At 45.5% G+C, this 20,650-nt stretch overlaps 1 protein-coding gene across 1 annotated transcript; it reads left to right on the top strand.

Moving 5' to 3' along the window:
* Positions 1 to 553: 553 nt before the first annotated feature.
* On the top strand, positions 554 to 20,052 carry CLTA (clathrin light chain A). Its single transcript, XM_079926398.1, has 5 exons — positions 554 to 866; positions 7,693 to 7,730; positions 10,054 to 10,171; positions 14,180 to 14,291; positions 19,611 to 20,052. Exons 1-5 carry the CDS (start codon positions 665 to 667, stop codon positions 19,780 to 19,782), a joined length of 642 nt encoding a protein of 213 aa, XP_079782524.1. The 5' UTR covers positions 554 to 664; the 3' UTR covers positions 19,783 to 20,052.
* The last annotated feature ends 598 nt before the right edge of the window (positions 20,053 to 20,650 follow it).

A 20,650-nucleotide genomic window follows, 5' to 3' on the forward strand; every position in this document is an offset into this window, starting at 1 on the left:
AATTGATTACATTTAAGTCAGGCGGCTCTAGGGGAGAAAACAACCCAGACTGGGTCAATGGGTTAACAAAAATTTTTTTAGAAAGCCAGTACACAGCCGTAAAAGGAGTCAGTTTTCCCAGTAATCCTGGGAGGGAGATAGTGCAGTATTCTTGTTCCCATTTTACAAATGAGGAAACTGAGATTCAGAAAGCCTAAGTGGCTTGACTCTTCTGCAATCGGCCAATCATCGCCGCCCTAACTTCACCTCACTTCCCGGTTCAGAGTCCTCTGTGAGGTGGCGGTCCCGGGTCGGTCCAGCCACAAAGGCGGGTCAGGCAAAGCTGCTTTAAGTCACGCAGCACTTCCGCCTGCCGGGGGCCGGCCGTCCTCGGCACCCTCCTCGCAGGTGTTTCCCGAGTCACGAGCTTCACTCGGCGGCCCAACCCTCCTCCGGCTGATTGGTTAGCTCTTGAACCACTTCTGTCCTCTGATTGGTTATTACCTTTTCGGCTCTCCAACACAGCCCAGACCGACCGGATATTGGGGCAGGGTTTCCGCTTCCGTCTTCTCCCTCCTCCCGCTTGATATCCGTCGACACCACAGCGGCCGCTGCCGGGCGCGGAGTTGGCTGGTCGGTTGGTGTGTCTCTCAACGTCGGTGACCGTGCTGTTGAACTGCCCGCCATGGCTGAGTTAGATCCGTTCGGCGCCCACGCTAGCGGCCCCGCGCTGGGGAACGGAGTGGCCGGCGAAGAGGACCCTGCCGCGGCCTTTTTGGCGCAGCAGGAGAGCGAGATTGCGGGCATAGAGAACGACGAGGCCTTCGCTATCCTGGACGGCGGCGCCCACGGGCCCCAGCCGCACGGCGAGCCGCCGGGGGGTCCGGGTGAGTGCGGGCGCGTTTGGGGCGGGAGCACTTGTCTGGAAACTCGGCCCGGAGCGGGTCTGAGAAGCTCCGTGTAAGTCTTGTACCTCGCTGAGCGAGAGGTGAAGCAAAAAGGAAACGGGACCCCGGCTCAGTCATGCAGAAACGCAGGCTCGGCAAGCCTGGTCCGTTCTGTGAATGTGTTTGAGCGCTCCCGGGCACGGGCGGGGGAAAAAGTCAAGAAAATAGGATAAGCTGAGGAGCCCGAAGAAGCCCGTTCAATGCAGGTATCTTTCGTTGAGCATTTGCTGTGCCTTGAGCCTGGCCTCAGAGGCACAGCCGCATTGGCGCACTTTGGCCAGACTTACAGGCCAGTCTGAGCCTAACACAGACCAGTTAGTAGGAAGGAAGGCCGGGAAAAAAAAAAAAAAGAATCGTGGTATCGTTTTCGAGACAGAAACGAAAATGGCAATGCAGTTCAGTGTTTCAGCACTTAAGGTGTACAGAATGTTGGGGTGGGGGAAGGAGGAATGAATAGGGAACGCGAGAAAGATGGTCTAGCCCTGGAGAAACTGTGGCCAAAGAGGGCAAGAGTTTTACCGCTTGTGGAAGGTATCACTGCTAGGACTTCTGGAGCTCTCCTTCCTCTGGGAAGAGCTTTGGTAGGCAGTGTTGCCTAAGCAGAACCTGAGATTAGCCTGGATCGGTCTTCCATGAGGTGAAGGGAAAAAGTAGTGTGGCCTTTCCCCAGCCAAGCTCCAGCAAAAAAGAGAAAGCGAGCACGTGGCAGGCTGCCAGTCTGACTTCTGAATGCCTTACCTGTGTGCAGTGCTTTGGATTGTGGCGGTAGGAGGAAAGGATGAGTCTAAGAGACCTTTTTAATCGTATAGGGAAGTAGGAAATGAGCTAGAAGAAACGGGACGCGGCTTTTCATTTCTTTAAAAAACTTTCCAGCTAAGGGAGAACAAGGTACAGGTGGGACAGATAGAGGTGTTTATGCTACCCTAAACTCAGACCTTAAGGGGCCAGGCAGGTAACATAAATGAGAAACATGCGGGCTGTGAGGTAATAAGGAGTATTGGAGACTGCGGCTTTGGTGCACTAGAGTAGTGAGTGGTCTTCGTAAAACCGTTCGGACTCCGAAATCTCAAGTCTTCAGCCAAGCAGAACCTATTTGGGGAGTGGGGGTGGGGAGACCGCTAGTTTGCAGCCTGAATTTTTATACTACATCATGCTGCCTCCTGAGCAAATCAGTTGCCCAATAAGAATCTACAGGAGAATGGGTAGTATACCTGAAAATGCAATTTATAGCAAGCAGGTTGGGCTGAACTAGGCTGTGGCCGGAAAATGAATTTGGCTTTAGGTGATTAGGGTTTCTTTGTTGTTGTCGGGAGGTCTTCAGCATTTGCCTGAGAATGGTAATATTTTTAGATCCTTCGTTTATCTCACTCATTGAATAGAAGGAGAAAACTGAGTCCTGCAGAGAAACGACTTGCTTAAGAAAAAAGGGCAAGTTAATAGCTGAGCGCCAAGTCCCCCCACCTTAGACTGTGCCATAGTCTGTTGCAGTTGTTTAAGCAGGGGTGGCGTGGAATAAGAGATTGTCATTTCTGAAAGGCAGTTGTGGTTGCCCTGGGGAGGACAGTTGGGGGTATCAGGACTCATAGAAGACTGTCCTGATTGAAGGACAGTGTTGACTCTTGCTCACTGTTGTATCCCTGGTGCCTAGCAGGGTGTCCGGCACACAGTAGGTACAAAGGAATGTGCAAAAATGTCAGGTACAGGGGTCCTGTATAGAACCAGCAGATCTTGGTGATGGGAGGGGTAAAAGGGAAAGAATAGAGCTGGACACACAGATCCCTTCTGCATCAAGCTTTCAGCAAAGGGAAGGAAGGGATAATTGCTGACTTAGTTCCTAGGAAGGACTTTCTTAGTGAACTAAGCATTTAGTGACTTAAAGCTAGATCTCTGACAGTGTAGTTGAGGTTGGTAATAGTGCAGTGGTCAGAAAAAAAATAGTGCAATGCTCAGCACTTCCTTTGAGGATTAGAGCACTAGTTGGACACTTTATCTTCATTCTTTTTCTCTTTTCTTCTCTCTCTCTAGGGGTTAAGATTCTGTGCTGTCCTAGACTGCTTGAATGTGAGTTTAGCTTTGTGGTCTCAGACAACTTACATAACCATCGCTGCCACTGCCCTGCCTCAGTTTTCTTCTCTGTAAAAGGTGCGAATACTCACCACACAGGATTGCTAGGATTATATTGGAGAGCACCCATAAAGTGCTTACACACAGAACCTAGTATGTTATGACTACACACAGTCCCTGCCTATTATTACTTGGGAGTGAGGTGAGAAAGGTGTTACAAAGCCTATAGGCTTTGGGGTGTGCTGAAGACACAGCTTTTACGAGGGAGCTCTGTATCTGATGTGTTACCGTACAGAGATATATAGGCAGGAGAGAGGAGAGAGGAACATACCTAAACTCTCCCAGCCTTGGGGAAGACTCCCATGGAGGAGGGGCTAGGCCTGAGCCTTGGATGGTGCCCTCAGTTGTTAGGACATCCGGAGAAGAACATTAGTTTAGAGGTGGGAGGTAACCAGCTGAGTGAAGTGGCTTGGGGATACTGAGTAAGAACAAACGGTCAGGAAAGAGGCAGCTCGAGTCTAGAGCCGAGGAAAAGCCCTCAATCATGAGGGCTGAGGATGGAGGAGGCTAAGAGAGGTGATTAAGGAGCTACTGAGAGAGTATGGCAGTGAGGCACTTATCAAAGGAAGAGAGGTACATAAAGGAAAGCTTTCTGGAGGTGGAGAGTAATTTTCTTGGTAGCAGAGGGAAGTTCGGGGAAATTGCATGCATGATCCTTAGTGATACTGCACATTTGCTGTGCCCCAGGTTCTCTGTGTACTTTCAGATCCATGCAGTAACTGCAGGCAGAGTGGTAGTGTCATCCTGTTTCAGGTGAGAACTGATGGTTGTGGAAGTTAAGCCAGGTTCCTAAAGTGGCAAGCTAATGCATGACTCCACAGGAATTCAGACCCAGGTCTGCTTGACTTCCATTGGTTGGGGAACATGGGAAGTTGAAGGTGGGTTTGGGATAAAGAGTCTTTCATCTCTGGAAACTTATTCTGGCCCTTGTTTGTGTCTGGAGTTCTAGAGATGCCCTAGAAAGTTTCCTTCTGGGGCATCAAGTTGGTTAGCTTAGTTGTCCTAATAAATCAAGGCCCTGCGTGGCCTTTCTTCTACATGTTTCTATAGCAACAGATGATCCTTTGATTTGAGCCAGTTGAATGTCAGTACAGTAGTACAGTAACTAATAAAAGCTCAAAGCACTTGCCAGTGAGTCTGGATGAGTCTTCAGACCTAAAGGACAGGCAACATGCGACTTAGAAAGAGCTATGGGATGAGAATTGCTTCTGATGTTGTGTCTGGGGTAGTGACCAAGGTCTCTCCTACTGACAGTGGCCCTGGGTTGAAATAAATATTAACTGGATAGTTGGTGTGTTAGTTGTAATATATTAACCAAAACGTAGGCCTGGCCAGACTAGCCATTGTAGGCCCGAAGATTTAAAATTATCTCACTTTTTAAAATAGTATTTACTTACTTATTTATGGCTGCGTTGGGTCTTCGTTGCTGCACATGGGCTTTCTCTAGTTGTGGTGAGCAGGGGCTACTCTTTGTTGCGGTGCACAGGCTTCTTATTGTGGTGGCTTCTCTTGTTGTGGAGCATGGGCTCTAGGCATGCGGGCTTCAGCAGTTGTGGCTCTCGGGCTCTAGAGCGCAGGCTCAGTAGTTGTGGCACATGGGCTTAGTTGCTCCGCAGCATGTGGGATCTTCCCGGACCAGGGCTCGAACCCGTGTCCCGTATCTCACTTTTTAAATTTTACTCAAAAAAAATAAATTCCAGGTGGATTAAAGAGAGGCTTTTTTTTTCTTTTTTAAGTACCAGAAGAAAAGTGAATGTTTATCTTAGAGTAGGAAAGGCCTTCATCATAAATGCAGACAGAGAAATCATAAAGGAAAAAAAACCTGATAGTGTCTCATACAAGTTAAGTAGTTCTAGGCATTAACTATTGTAAACCATACAAAAAGATAATGGGGAAAATATTTGCAATGTGAGAAAACAAATAATACAGAAAGAATACTTAGAAATCAAAAGATTGCAGAAAAATGGGCAAAACTCAGGCAGTTTAGTAAAGAAGAAAATCAAATGTCAGGTGATCACCTCACAGAAGACTGGCACAACAAAGCCACCTGAAGGTTTTTTTTCCTGCTATCAGATTAGCAAAAATTTTAAAACACGCTAAAACTCAGTCTCTAGTAGCAATGAAGGTCTGAAAAATGGGGCACTCGTGGCGATGCTGGAAATACAAATGGTGGACCAAAGGGAGCAAATGTCTGGTGTTTAGAGGTCTTTAGAATATATATTCTGTGATCCATCAGTTCTATGTCAAGAAATTTATTGCTGAGGAAGGATTGAATATGCCCCCTGCAAATACTTTTATTAGTTTTTTGCTAAATTTACATTTTCAAAACTTGATAGAATATTTTAAAAATGATAGGGATAGGTGGCACAGAAACAGCTTAAAGTAGAAAAAAGCCACTAACAAAAACTACAAGAAACTCATTTTTGTACTTTTATAAATAAAGCATAGGAGTAAAACAAGTAAGGAAATTAAGAAAAGTACGAGAAATATGTTGAAATGATTGATAGATAACCAGCAAGTGAAACATGGATCAGAGCTGTGATGGGTTGGTAAGTGCTTAGATCCTGTGGTTTGTCTTCATGCCTCAGGTTATCTGATGATCCTTCCTCTGACTTCTTGCTTGCCCAGGTATTGCACCACTTTTTAAATGCTGATTATCTCATGATACATGCATTTAATGTTTTTCTTATATATCTTAAACATAAAAAATAAATTTAAGAGTGAAAATACTGTCATTAGTTATCTGCCCCTTCAAGAACACCTTACTTAACCTCTCAAGGAACCAACCCTACATGTATTTTAAGGTCGTTTGTGAAGTGCTGATACATACAGATTTGTTGTGAGGATTAAACTTAATGTATAGAAAGTGTTTAACATTGTGCCTGGCACATTGGAAGCAGTAAGTAGTAGGTGTTTTCATACTAAAAAAGTTGAGAATTTAATGATATAGATGAATGGATTACTAAAAAGCATCTGTTATAGGAGTCATTTTGCGGGAAGAAATTTTATGTGTATGCATTAGATAAAGTAAAAAAATAGAAACCAATAGGCTGAGTAATGAAATTATATGGCATTTTCTTCTGTCTCCATTTTCCTTTTTTTTTAAAACAATGTTTTGGTATCAGGGAGGCATGCTGGGGAAATGAAAGTTTTCAGTACTCCCAAAGCTAAGAGGAGGGTGTTGGGAGAAGCAAGAGAACGAGGTTGATTTGGAAAATAGGCGGTTCAAGTTGGGTTTAATTAGTTAGGAACCAAGAAAACTGGAGTGGTTTGATGAAATCTTTGCCTGTTCAAAGGAAAGAATGCGACTGAGAGCACCCTGCCTCTGGCTTCTAGGAAAACCTCTGATGTTTCTGAGGGCCTTGTGATGGTGGCCCACACTAGCTGCTCTGCATTCCTTTTACTACTTGGGTTCTTATATCTTTTAGGTTCATCTCTTTTCTCCTCTTCCCTCTCCCATCCCATGCAATAACATGGTCATCATAGTTTGAAAACAATTGGACAAAATACTGTAAGTCCTACATAGTAGGCAGTAAATACGGGTCAGCCAACAGATAGAGAATACATAGAATATGTAGGTGGACGCTGCATTTTTATGGTGCCTGTATTGAAGCTTTCAAGGGGAGGCAGAGCAGCCACTCCAAAGGGCTGGTGTGCAGCCTGGTACAGGCTGTATCAGTGGCGGCTGTTGGGTCAGGGCGTGGGTTAGAAACACATGCTTATTGGGCCAGTCAGGTAACTGAATTAGTGACACACAGAATGGGTTAAAAAAAAAAAAAATGGGGCTAGTGGGGACTGGCAAATTGTCCAGAGCATGCTGCACGTAAAGCCTGCCTTCATTTAGGAATGCAGGCCCAGTGTTGCCAGATCTTCTGTCTGCACACCCACACACACACACTGGGAATCCTGATTTTGTGAAATTTCCTGATTTAGTGCTTTGTATTTTAAATAAAATATGTTCAGCCTGTGGACCACCATTTTGAACTGTATGGATTGATAATCTCTGAGTCTTAGACATTTTTCATATTTCTGAGATGGACTTTCTCATTTAGCTCATGAACAATTAATTGTGCCAATAAGATCAGATTGTATACAATTTGAGTTTTTGTAACTTGCATCCTTGAAAACACTAATTTAATTTGGTATGCCCAAAGCTTACTGTTCTGGACTAATTCCAAGTAGACTAGAGGAATTAGTAAGAAGTCGCAAGTGTAGACCCTCAGGTGCCAAACCTGTTCTAGCCAAAGGATGGAGAGTCCTGACCCCAAGAAAGCACCTTGGTTTAAATATGAAGCTGCATATCTCTGCTCACTGTGAAGGATTCCGGGCCACCCTTATCCTTTGCCTTCTTTAGAACTTTGATAGAGAAACTGTTGCTCTGTGAGGCTCTTCTGCCGGGCTTCTAAGTGTTATCTCTAAGCCAGAAGACAATTATCAAAAGCTTTTGGACAGATTTGTCCACATTTTGGTGAAGTCATTTGTGTAAGCACATCTTGATTTCATTAAATAGAAAGTTGTCCATTGTTTATCTAGCACAGGGATAGTAACTTAGAGTACTTACAGCACTGTGTCATACTCTGTAACCCTTTGGCCCAGCATATGACCAGCCCTGATTGACAGATTGAAATCTTATGTCTTGCAGATGCTGTTGAAGGAATCATGAATGGCGAATACTACCAGGTACAGAGTACTCTGATTATGATGCATGATAGTGTTGAGAGTCTTCCTTTCCTGTGATTTGAATTGACTGACCTGGAAAGGATCCCACTCCTTTGACTTTCCTGGATGTATTAGTTACTGGTATGTTACCTGCCAAAGTGGAAGGATTTGAAGAGAGGTAACATTGATAGAGTAGTCTTTTAAAATGTGATTGACCTGACCCTAGTGTTACCAACTTTATTCTCAAGAAATGACCCTTCATGATGATGGCAGTGGTGGTGGCAGTGGCAGTGGTGGCTGATTTTTTTTTTTTTTTTTTTTGCGGTACACGGGCCTCTCACTGTTGTGGCCTCTCCCGCAGCAGAGCACAGGCTCCGGACGCGCAGGCTCAGCGGCCATGGCTCACGGGCCTAGCCTCTCCACGGCATGTGGGATCTTCCCGGACCGGGGCACGAACCCGTGTCCCCTGCATCGGCAGGCAGACTCTCAACCACTGTGCCATTAGGGAAGCCCCGGTGGCTGATTTAAACACTGTGCCATGTAGTGTCAAGCACTGTTTATATTGAATTTTCTTTAATTCTCACAACAATCTGAGGGACCTGAACTATTGTTATTCCCATTTACAGATGAATAAACTGAGGCATACAGAGGTTAAACCAGGAGTCTAAAAGTAACAAAGGTAGTATGTGGTGGGGCAGCATTGGAACTTTTCAGCTTTTAGATTGTCTTGAGGGTGGGGGGTGGCTGGTATTTGTGACAACTACCATTATTTTCCCTCTGTATCACTGAGTTTTTGGTCACCAGCCCAACTTGCATTGGCTTAAATAGAGAGAATTCACTAGCTCATATAATTGAAAGAACTCTGAGATAGGCTAGGGGTCCTCGGACCTGGATTCCGACTCAGTTCCTCTAGGACTCTGGTTCTGCCAGCTGAGTGTGCAGTTTTTACTCTTTCACGGTGGCAGAATGGCTACAGCACTTCCGGGTCTCACATGTGCATGTCATACTATCTAGAACAACATGGAGGTTTCTCCCAACCACTCAACAAAAGTCCTGTGTTTCCCTCTTGACCAGATGGAAGTAATCACTGTAGCCTGGGGAAATAGCGTGGTGCTTTGCTTCTGCCTGGGTTTCTGCTCACCCTTCAACCAGTTAACTGTCAGGAAGGATGAGATTAGTCTAATTGGTTTAAGCCAAAGGTGGACTAACTTTTGCTGTAAAGGACCAGATAGTAAACATTTTAAGCTTTGTGGGTCATAAGGTCTCTGTCAACCTATTCTGTTGCTGTAACATGAAGGCATCTGTAGACAGTATGTAAACGAATGGGCATAGCTCTGTTTCAGTAAAATTTAATTACAAAAACAGGTGGCTGAGCTGGCTATAGTTTCCAGTCCCTGGTTTAGAGCTTGGTCTTTAGAGTGAGATGGAATGGGGTTCAGTCCTGGCTTTATCCCTTACTAGCTGTGAATTTGGACATGTCATTTCTCTGCGCCTCAGTTTAATCCCCCAACTGCTGACATGGGAATAAAAATTTGACTTGTAAGGTGTTTGGGAGATAAAGCTTTTATGTGGCTGAAACACGGAAAGTACTAACAATAAGTTAGTTACTAATACTACTGTAAATAATTTTCTTTCCATCTTTGTTTATAGTCTGGTTAAGCTGGTAATATTCCCTAGTTCAGTAGGTGAGATAATTCTATAAAGATTAGATTCTTTTTGAATCTTTATCAATTTATTTATTAGCTTCCAAATCTTAACCACTATAAAGAACCTGTGTGTCTCCCTCCCCTCCCCATACGCTGTGACTCACATTGGCCTGCCTTTTTATTTTCTTTGGTGTGACTGTAGTAACTATACATTTTCTTTTGGACTCTCTTTTTCCTAGAATTCACTATATTTTGATTAGGTGGTATGAAGTGTACTTTTCCCTGTATTGTATAATAACATTTAGAAGTGTCAGATTCTAGGCCTTGCCGTGCTGTGTATTTACCTTTGTTACTTTGAAGATATCACAATCTCTGTGTCAAGTAAGGAAAATAAAACTGATCACACTGTTTCCTAGTAAGTCCATTACTCACTTCCCCAGCTTTCCCATCTCCCACTCAAGTCCCATTTATTAACAGGATAAGAACTACTCAGGCTCCCTTGTGGATTGCAAGGATTGAGTGCATAATGTTGAAAGCTCCCTATTGGCACGTAAGGTGGTGGTGGTGCTCGTAAGGTAATCCTTTACATTTACCACAGCCATCAGTGTTGCACATAAACAGCGGTTCTAACTTGGGTGAAGCGCATTTCTGGGAGGAGGTTTTGGTACTGATAGAGCACAACTGTGTTTTGTGTTAAGGAGAGTAATGGGCCAACAGACAGTTATGCAGCTATTTCACAAGTGGATCGATTGCAGTCAGAGCCTGAAAGTATCCGTAAATGGAGAGAAGAGCAAACGGAACGCTTGGAAGCCCTTGGTAAGGAATCCCTTTCTGTCTTTGGGTATCTGTTTTCAGTGGAATAGTTGACCTTGACTCTACTTTTATCCCTTTTTAACATGAATTAGCCATAATGTTCTTGTACAGTTTTGGGGAAGGTATCTTTCCCAACAAGGTTACAAGGCCACCACATGGAGATGCTTAATCACAGGCCGCTGTGTGGGGATTCGGGCAGCCCGGAGAGCCACAGTGCATCTCTCCTCTCAGGAAGGGCAGAGTGGTGCTGTGGAAAGAGCCTTGGACTTGGAGTGAAAGACTGGGCTCCAGGCCCAGCGGTAACTTATCAGCTGTGGGCACTTGGTTGCTCAAACCTTACAGAATCTGTTTCATCTGTGAAGTAAGATCAGTGTTATTAACCCCAAGGGTAGTCTGAGATGGTATTTATGAGAGTGCTTTGTAAACCTGAAGGTATCATATCCATGTGAGGGACTGCACAGTCCATTTACCATTTGAAGGCTGGATTTAAAGTAATGCTTGAGAGGAAAATGTGAAAGATGTTAGGTAATATGTACAATTTGGTTTTCTTACCCTAATATTCCTGTAAGTTTTTACTTTTTATGGGTGAGGAAAGTGAGGATCAGAGGAAGAGTAAGTTTTTGGATCACCACGGCTATAAGTGGTGGAGTCAGAATTTCAGCTTAAGTCTGCTCTGCTTCAGAATCCATACCCATCCCTTCAGCCGCATTGCATTTAGTGTACGCCATCTTGAGGGGCAGGCTGAGCCTGAGAATCAGTGCTAGCCAGCCTGGCCTTTGCTGAAGAGCCTTCTCCATGGAGTGTCAGCTATTGGTCAAGATTGGGAGAGACTTGGTATCTGTACACGTGGGTTGGAAAGGTGTGGCAGAGGTGTGGGGGGGGTGTTATCCAGAGGGTATTCTTTTCTCAATTTTTTATTAAAATTTCAGACACAGAATAGAGTAAAACAAACATGTGTGCCCCTTCCTCCAGATTCAGTAATGAACATTTTGCCATATTGGGTTGTCTTTGTATAAATGAGGCATGTATGTGTATGTTTTATACACTCAACATGTGCATACATTTATATGTGTATTGTGAATATACACATAATTTTTTTCCTGATTCACTTTAAGATATAGACACCACCACATACATCATGCCTAAATATTTTATTGTACAACTAGAAATAGCAACATGCTTCTGTGTTACCACAGTGTCAGCATTATTATTCCTTCTTGAGAATCGCTGAACTAGTGAAAACATGACTTAGATGGTGTAGAAATAGGAAAGGACACCTAGAAATAGGAAAGGAATTGACCCAGATAATACAGCCAATTAGTGTCTCTCCAGCCCAGTTTCTGTGGCTTTCAGAACAGAGGGCACACTTACGTTTAACCTTTACAGCAGTATCCAATAGTAGTTTCTTTGATGATGGAAATGTTCTATATCTGTGCTGTTCTGTATGGTAGCCACTAACTGTATGTGGCTATTATGTCTGAGAAACTGAGTTTTAAATTTTATTTAATTTTAATAAATTTAAATGGCCACATGAGGCTAGTAGCCACTGTACTGGATAGTGCAGCTTTAGAAAGATGAAGATAGGTATTCATGGTGCAGACAGCCTTGGTCCTTGCTTGTTCTTCTTTGAGCATCTCTTCTGAGTAGACTTAGAGGCAAGACTTAGCAGGTATTAGTACTACTGGAGTCTTTTTCATGATGCAGAACCCAGCTTTATCTTTTCTCTTTCCCCAAAGTTTAGCAAAGTTGTCTTCTCCATGGAGGAGCATACACTTTGGTGTCTGGAAAAATATCATTTTCTTTTTCAGTTATCAAATTGGGCCCTTTGGGAATATTCCATGAAGTGCTATTTTCTTAACTCATGTTGCCTTCCTGAGGGAAGTCAAACATTTGGCCTCGCATTCCAGTAGAATCGAATTAAACTGGTCCGTGAATTAGGTGTTTCTGCAGTTTCACATTTTTCTGTTGCAAGAACTGTGAGAAAGTGCAAGATGCTAAAAATAGAGAAGCAATGTTCATGGTCTTAAGCTTAGCTGTGTGCTACGTTTTCCAATAATTTTCTGTGAACATTAATGCGTATGGCCAGAGAAGACAGCTGTCAGTGTACCCTGCTCTCTAAGAGGATTTTTCACCCTCTCCTCTCCCTTCTCCCTCCCAGATTCAGAGACGCTGTATTACAGCTTGGATCTTTGTTCCATCAAGCTAAGTGTTTAAGAATTCTAAATTCTTATTGCCAGTGTCACTTCATAAATTTATAAAAGAAGACGATTTAAAGGAACTATTTTATGCAGTAAAATGATCATTAGACTATACAGAAAGAAAATACTCTCCAATCAAAAAGTAATTCTTTGGAAGTAATTTCACAACTCCTGAAAAGGAGACCTTATTCTTTAAAGTTTTTTCAGTTTCTTGTCCACTGGGCACCATCGGCCCACAGCATCTCTCCCTGCATCACAGCACCCTCCATTCCACATACACTTAATGCCATGGACAGACACACATCACAAGTTTACTGTGTATACTTGAGTCATCAGTGGAAAATTTGAGTGAAATAATTCTCCTCCTGAGCCAGTATGTCACCTTCTGATAAGTTAGATAACAGGGTAAAAAGTTCTTTATAATCTGAAAGTTTGCGGGAGTTTCTAGCTGCTACTAGGTTATTTCTAGTAGTTACAAAGTCTTCTGCAGGTTGTTACTACAAGACCTTTCTTGCAAAGGCCCTAAAATTGCCCCTGAATGCTTACTTTCTTCCCTTCAAGAAGTTGTTTGCTTTGTACTTTGCTCCTCAAGGACACTCATTACAGGTTGGGCTCTGGATCACTGATGCCCATCTGCTGGTCACATCTGTGACTGTTGCTGGGCCTGCCTCCCTTTCCGTCCCTCGTCCCTCTCTTTGGAGGCAGCACAGTGAAGTAAGAATGTGTGAGCTTTAGAGTCAGACCTGGGTGTGAATCTTGGCTCTGCCACTTATTATAACCTTTGGGAACGTTACTCAAACTTGCGGAGCTGTAGCTTTTCTCACTGCTGAATATGGGACTAGTTTACCTTCTTGGGATTGTTGTAAAGATTACATGAGATGTCTGTAAAACACCTGCCAGAGAGGACATCCTTAAGAATGTGCTTAAAGTTTAGGTATTAGGGTGACTTCCGGTGTCAACTGTGGCAAAAGTATGACCTGTATTTCCTTCTCTCTACCATTTACTGACAAGTTTCTTTTAGTATCTTAGGGAAACTCGTATTTAGTCCTGAGAAACTTTGTGGGTGAGAACCCAATCTGGCACACCTGCTAGGTGTGCTTTTTCTCTCTCACCTAGAACCTTTTGGATAGCTGTTAATGACGACCCTCACCTCTCCCCCCACAGTTCTCCGCATTGGAGTTTCTCCTTTAGTTCTGCCCTAGCTCTGCCACAGACTCGCTCTGTGGCCTAAGTGGGAGTAGATATTTTGTGCTCCCCTCAATTCCATCGATACCCTACTGTTTCCTGCTTCTGGAATCATCTCTACCTCTGATAATTTTTCTCATAGCTCCTTGCTTCATAGATGTGCATCTACCATTAATTGTCCAACCTGTGTGGAATATAGTTTGTGAGGAGATTTTATTAAAAGATTATTTAATATGAATAGTCCACCCTGAACTGGCAGCATCATTAAAGAATCACCTGTAATTACTTTTTCCCCAGTTGGTGTCCCAAAAGCCTTTTTTAAAATTAAAAGTCAGTATTTCCACCTCTCCCCCACCGCAAAAAAAAAACCCCAAACTAGTGATCCACTAACGTGTAGGTGGACTGGGATAAATGGTGGTGAAACACTTTGGATAGAATTGCTGAGATCGAGAGCTGGACATACAATCAGGGAAAAGAGAATTTTATCTTCCCTCCCGAGTGTTCTCCCTCCAACACACACATGCGCCTGCACACAGCATGAGATTAATAAGCCCAAATACACGGTGAAGCGGACTTCAATTTGCATTTCGCCTCATTTGTATCGTCTTTCTTTTCCTTCCCTTCAAAGATGCCAATTCTCGGAAGCAGGAAGCAGAGTGGAAAGAAAAAGCAATAAAGGAGCTGGATGAGTGGTATGCGAGGCAGGACGAGCAGCTACAGAAGACGAAAGCGAATAACAGGTCAGTCCGTACTGCTTCTAGAACAGCTCGTTTGCCAAGACAAAATCAGGTCCGTTTCCACCAGCCAGTGTAGGTTTTCAGCTGCCGCGTCTTTTAGTGTGAAATGTCTTTGCAGGTTTTCAAAAATATACTTGAAACGTAAGGGTTACAAGTCTCTTGGATCTTGTGAGTAATTCAGCCTGTTTTTTTGCCACACTAGTTGTAGTGAGTCTAGCTCTGCAGCTGAGAGTTTGGTTAGTATGCACTGCCTGTAATGGTATGATTCTGCAGAAGGAAGTGTCATCTCACGGGATCAAGTCCACGTGTAAAAAATGTAACCCTGGAATGAAAGGCCACTTTCAGGACTATTCCAGGATCTCAGTACTTTGGAGGTGATTATAGACTCAGTCATGTCGCATCCCCTGCCTCTGAGGGCTGCTCCCCAAAGGGTCCAGTAGTAGGGATGTGTGTTTCGTCATTAGGTAGCCAAGATTTTCCAACACAGTGACTTCAGAATTAAGGGTTCTCTGGGTGCTTATTATCTGTGTCTAAGAAAATCTTGAGTTGACTTTTTAAAAATGCTCTTTTCAGAATTTACTCACTTACTGAAGGTTAAGTAGTTGTAGGGAGTAAACAGTCATTCTCCTTCACCACCGACCAGCAGCTGTGGTCTTTAAATGCTCCGTGCTCAGAGTCCACTTGGAAGCAGCTCAGAAAGAGAGATGGGGGCAGCACTGCTCACCTGGGCACAGGCCGATGGGCTTGCTTCCCCTGTGAGACTGGAGACTGGGAACTGGCTTTCACTTCATAGTCACTCCACCCACTTAAGTGTAAAAGATAGGTTAGACTCGGCCTGGGGCTGTTTGTAATTTTCATGGTAAAGAGCCTTGGGTCCTTGTTCTCAGAGGCAGGAGTGGGTTTAAGTACCCTTGTCTCTGGCAGCTCTTAAGTGGAAATCTGCCAGAAGAGAGGGAGCTAACCTCTTTGCCAGACAGTTTCTGCTGTCGTGGGGCGGCTACGGCAGAACAGATGGACTGTTTGTGCAGCAGCCTTCGACTACCTGTCTCCCGTTGCCCATTCTTGGTTCTGTCACTGCCTCGAGCCTCTGTCCTGGCCACCTTCCTATGGGGCATGCGTGCCTGTCAGGTTCCATTTGAAGTTTTGTGACAAGTATGGTGGGGCGGCCCTCTGGTCGGGGTTGAGTTGCTGAGGGTAGTAGCGTTAGCTGCCGGGGCTTCTGCTGTGAGATTGTGGTCAGTTTGAAGTGCTGACAGGTCCAGGTTCCTTAATCCTGTGCTCATTCAGGATGATTTCCCCCAGATGCAAGTTCAGATTTCTAAAGAAGGATGGATGGGTGCTTGGTGCAGGAACCCTGTGAGGCCCTATTTACCTTGGCGAGTTGCCTCAGGCCGTGCATCTGCTCCGAAGTACTTGGTAAAACCAGGCTGACCCTCCAGGTGTGGAGTCCCCTTCCTGCCTTGCCTGAGGATTGCTGCTTTCAGTCTGCTCTAAGTAGGTGGAAGGGCCAGCTGAGTTTTCGTGTGTGGTTTCCCTTTTGTTCTGGGGCTGTAGCCTCGATGGAGCTGTGCTGTCCTGTCACCAACAGCTCCTTCCTCTCGGGCTAGCTGCAAAGGAGCAAAAGCCTGACAGCAAGCTTTTGTTGTCTCAGTAATGCTTTGAACAGGAGTCATTAAACCTTTATTCTCTCCCAGCAGAGGCAAGCACAAGTTGAAATTGACTAGGTTTAGCCCTGTGTGTAAACTAAAAGGATTATGGGTTTACAAGCTGGCCTGCCTTTCCTTTCCCTCCCACTCATTGTGCCCACAAACTACTCTGTTTTCCTGCTGACTTATTTGGAGTTACAATCAGGCTGTTCTTTTTGCTTTCTTTAAATTCCCACAAAACACCTCCTATGTATAAACCAGAATGGGAGAGAAGCAAGGGTATGTGAGTTTAAAAATAAAATTACTAGGATTTCCCTTCAAATAAATATGGGAGCTTAGGTTAATGACCAGGCATGACTGTCCTTAAAGGGTTCCTCCCACTCCTGTGCCCCAAACCCACTGGGCAAAGGAGAGGGTAAGACTCATTGAGGGAGGTTCCCTGCCCACCCATGCTGGATGAGGGGGGCTGGCTGGGCCCAGGGATTCAGCCTGTCCCCTGCTTTGTGAACTTGTCCACCCAGCTTGCCCCCCTTTCCTTCTTGTCCCAGAGTTGCCATTTTGGTCCATTCCCATGTGAGAGTGAAGGGGGGATGAAGTTCTGGCTTCTGGGCTGTACGTTGTCAAAGCAGTCGAGTCTGGCAGGGACTGAGCGGACTGACGGTTGTGTTCAGGGACACACAGTACGCCAGAGCCAGGACCCTTGTCTGCAGGTCTTCTCACTGCTTGCCTCCAGCTCCTCTTTTTTCAAAGGTGGGCATTTTGAAATGACCATCTATGTTCCCAGGATACTGGCAGTTGGTCCCAGCTAGTCAGTGTGGGGAAGCAGTAGTCGGATAATCCAAGATTAAGCTGGCTTTGGGCCCTAGCGTTCCTGGCGTCTGGCAGCGTTTGTGCCCCGTGGTGTTTACTGAGGCTGGCGGGAAGGAGGCGTGGCCTCCCGAGCGCACACCAGCTGGGGAGCAGCAGTAACTTACAGTGAAAAGAGCCAGACCGCCTTGGTTGTGAGTTCTGCCACCCCTGTTGCTACTTGTTGCCAAACAGGTTGCTTCACCTCGAGGCCTCCCTTCCCTATCACGTCATCTGTAAAGTGCGGGGAGAACACTCAGCGTCCTGGGTTGTTTGGGGTTGAGGATGAAATGGACACAATGTCTATCAGAGGGCTCAGCCCATAAGTGGGTACCTAGGAAATGCTGGTGGTTGCTGGGGTAAGGCCTGGGGATGAAGCTGGCAGCACTTACCCTGGAGAATCCCGCGGGGAAGGCCAGTAGGAAGCCTCACCTGCTGGAGTGTCTGGTGCTGGAAGCCTCACTCAGTTAGGATGGAGCCTTGGGAGCAGCTCCCCAGAGCACAGTCGTGCCTCTATTGTGGATTTGAGATGTTTCTGCTTCTCAATATTCTCTCTTTTTTCCTGCCTGCTTGCCTGCCTTTTGGACCTCTTGCTGTCTAGGGTGGCAGATGAAGCTTTCTACAAACAACCCTTCGCTGACGTGATTGGTTATGTGTATGTTGCAAAACTAATTCCTTTTCTTGTCTTGATTGTTCCTACTTTTTGTTTATAGTTAATGCTCCTTTTATGTCACAAGTTGCTTTGCTTTTAAAATTATTTCAAACTGGCACTGTGGGGGCTGCCTAAGAGTTGATAAGCTGCGGGAATGTTCCATTGATTGTCTCACAGAACCACGACTCCCTGCAACTCTGGTTGCCATTTTTCATTTTGGGGTTTGGAGGGAAGGAAGCTAACTCACTTTCAAAATGTGAGTCATTCGTGATCTCGTCTGGGAAGGCTTTGGGACTGGGGAGGGCTCTGACCTCTTGTTGCTGCTGCCACTGCTGCCTCCCTGCCCCAGGTGGGAAGGGGGAGTGTCCCCACCTGGGGAGGGGGAAGAAGCCCTGGGTTAGGAACCAGTGCAAGCAGCATTTTCTACACTGGGTTCCTTTGAAGAATGTGGGGTTGGGGCAGAAGAGTCAGCAGAGGGGGCAGTCTCCCGTGGGGTCTGTAATTGTTCCTCTGTGGTCTCCTACCAGAAATTGTTGTTTAGTGGCCAGCTTCTGATGCCCTGTCCCCCACTCTGGCATAAAGAGACCCCCAGCTTTGAGGTCGAGATAGCCAGAGCTGTATGACACAGGCCACTGTGGCTTTTCCTCCTAAAGAAAACTGCAACCTCTCTGGAAAAGTGTTTTGTTTTGGTTTAAGGATTTCTGTTGTCAAAGCAGTATTGCTGAATTGCTTGTTTCCTCCTTGAAAATTAGGACTAGCCTTTTGATGTAAGGGAGATGAGGGTGGAATGAAGGAAGTGAGGAACTTGTGGGAAGACTAGACAACAGGCTCAGGTCTGTAGAGCCTCTTACGGTGCATGACCTTGAGCCCTTCATCCCGTTAGGAGATAGAGCTGGGTTTCCTGGGCCCGTGGGTGCATTTGCAATGAGACTTGTGAAATGCTGGACTTACAGGTGGTGTTGGATTTACTTTTTGCACATTCTCTCTGGAGTAGAAATGGAGACTGGAAAAGTCAAGTCTGGGTTTGCTGGGCAGCAGGGTGGCCCAGCAAAGCCAGCCGCACGTCCCCAAGAGTACAGAGTGGCAAGGGCATGTCTAGCTTACTGACCATCTGCATTGAGCTCATTCTCATTTTCTGTATCTGACCTAAAGTTTTTCTTATTTCTTTTCTTCTCTTCACCTTTAAGCACAAACATAAACCATCCTTGCTACAGCCTAGAACAGTTAAGTAAACCTTTCTCACTGCCCCTGTGTGTGCCATGAAGTCGCAGTGTTGTAGTGGCTCTGGGCTTCAGCGGTGTTTGCCACGGCCATCCCTGTGAGAGTGCCACCCCTCTGTCCCCACAGACCAGTCATCTCCATTGCTTTCGCTTTGCCTGTGATGCCTGTTGGAGTAGATGAAGTAGTGTGTCTTCCCTCCTCTTAGCATTGTCCTTTTAGGCTGTAGCTCCTACAAGTTAGCTCCCAGCTGGGGATGGGCTGACCTTGGTGTGAAAAAATGTTGGAGCAGCATCCTACCAAAAAGCAGTTCACACTGCTTGGCTCTCAGCCATTGGGCGCCCACCCCTGCCAGAGTGCCCCAAGAGGCCCATGGTACCCGGCTGGAGGGAAAATGGCAAACTTTTGGCTGAGGAGAATGTCCTAACAAACCCCTTCCAGAATGGCTTTAGTCTCTAGTGCCTGCTAGCATGGGAGCTTTGTCTTGAATTCCTTTTGAGCTGCCCTATTTCTCTCCAGCCTTAGGAATAAATCCAGAGGCTATTGTGCAGTGACCTGTGGGCTTCTTTGGAGGTCTCTAAATTTACTTGAAACTCAGTACAGCCCAACATAAACTGCTGTTCAAGTTCTTGGCCAGCCTGCTGCTTTGCCCTTGCTAATGAAGGCGGTGAGTAGCTGGCTAAGGACTGGCTTTTTAAATTCTCTGTATCAACAGAGAGAGTGAGTCCTGAACCAAACACCTGTATTCCAACATTTTACACAGCAGTCCGGGCCCCCTGTGCCTAGGAAAGCTGGCCATGTGTATGCTCCCGAGTCTGACCTGGGCCAGGGGCTGTTACTCTTTGGAAAACCAGAATGCCATCAAGTCAGGCATAAAGAGGCAGTTGCTTTCATAACAGGGCAGCTGCCAGGTAGCTACCAAGGATTCTACATTAAACCAACATCTTTTGTTGCTTCCAGGGCAGCAGAAGAAGCCTTTGTAAATGACATTGAAGAGTCGTCCCCAGGCACTGAGTGGGAGCGGGTGGCCCGGCTGTGTGACTTTAACCCCAAGTCCAGCAAGCAGGCCAAAGATGTCTCCCGCATGCGTTCTGTCCTCATCTCCCTCAAGCAGGCCCCCCTGGTGCACTGAAGAGCCGCCCTGTGGAAACACTACATCTGCAATATCTTAATCCTACTCAGTGAAGCTCTTCACGGTAATTGGATTAATTATGTTGAGTTCTTTTGGACCAAACCTTTTGTCTTTAGAGTTGATCATTGTTTGTGATTGCATGTTTCCTTCAACTGTGTTGTCCCTGGCATTCAAAGAGGAGGGGAGGTGGCGGAGGAAGGGAGGGGAAGCCTCCCAATGGCAGCCTCAACCTATGCTTTCATGCGTTACTCTGAGAATAAATTTCTGTTTCAGACAATAAACAAACATGAAGCTTCATTATTGACCACAAGATATGCTGCAGTTGGGAGTGAGGTTGGTGAGGAATTTCCTTTTATCCTTTCTAGGGCTGAGGCACAGCCACTGGGTGCCAACCCCTGCCTTGAACTAAAATAGCTCTGAGTTTCTATTGTCTATAGTAGGAGTCTGTGGAAGTTTCCATTGAAAAGGGAGTTCCTTGGCTAAAAGTTAACCCCTTATTGCCCACCAAAGATAGGGCTTTGAATCCCCACACCACCCTAGACATTTTCTCCCAGGTGGCTCTTGTTTGTCACGGTCCCTTACCGTAGGATCTTGGATAGTATATTTCAGCAGGGGTCTCTCTGGGAAATAAAGCTAGTGAGACCCTTACTCCTCTGGATTCAGCCAGTAAACCTGAGTCAGGATGGCATGAATGTGGCTGGCCCCATTAACTCGGAATCCCTGTAGCACACACTGCTGGCCAGTACAGTAGCCACAGGTGGCTATTTAAGTCAATCAGAATTAAAAATACAATTCTAGCCCCTAGCTCCATTTCATATGCTCTGTGGCCACATGTAGTTAGGTAGCATTCGGACTGCACAGGGCAGAT

The sequence above is a fragment of the Stenella coeruleoalba genome (genome assembly GCF_951394435.1).
Source record: "Stenella coeruleoalba genome assembly, chromosome: 7".
NCBI lineage: Eukaryota > Metazoa > Chordata > Mammalia > Artiodactyla > Delphinidae > Stenella > Stenella coeruleoalba.

Bases quoted from the DNA above. Each gene is read 5' to 3' on its own strand.
- CLTA (XM_079926398.1), top strand. From the start codon at position 665: ATGGCTGAGTTAGATCCGTTCGGCGCCCACGCTAGCGGCCCCGCGCTG. The intron at 867-7,692 runs GTGAGTGCGGGC...TATGTCTTGCAG, and splicing joins CGAGCCGCCGGGGGGTCCGG to ATGCTGTTGAAGGAATCATG. The intron at 7,731-10,053 runs GTACAGAGTACT...TTTTGTGTTAAG, and splicing joins TGAATGGCGAATACTACCAG to GAGAGTAATGGGCCAACAGA.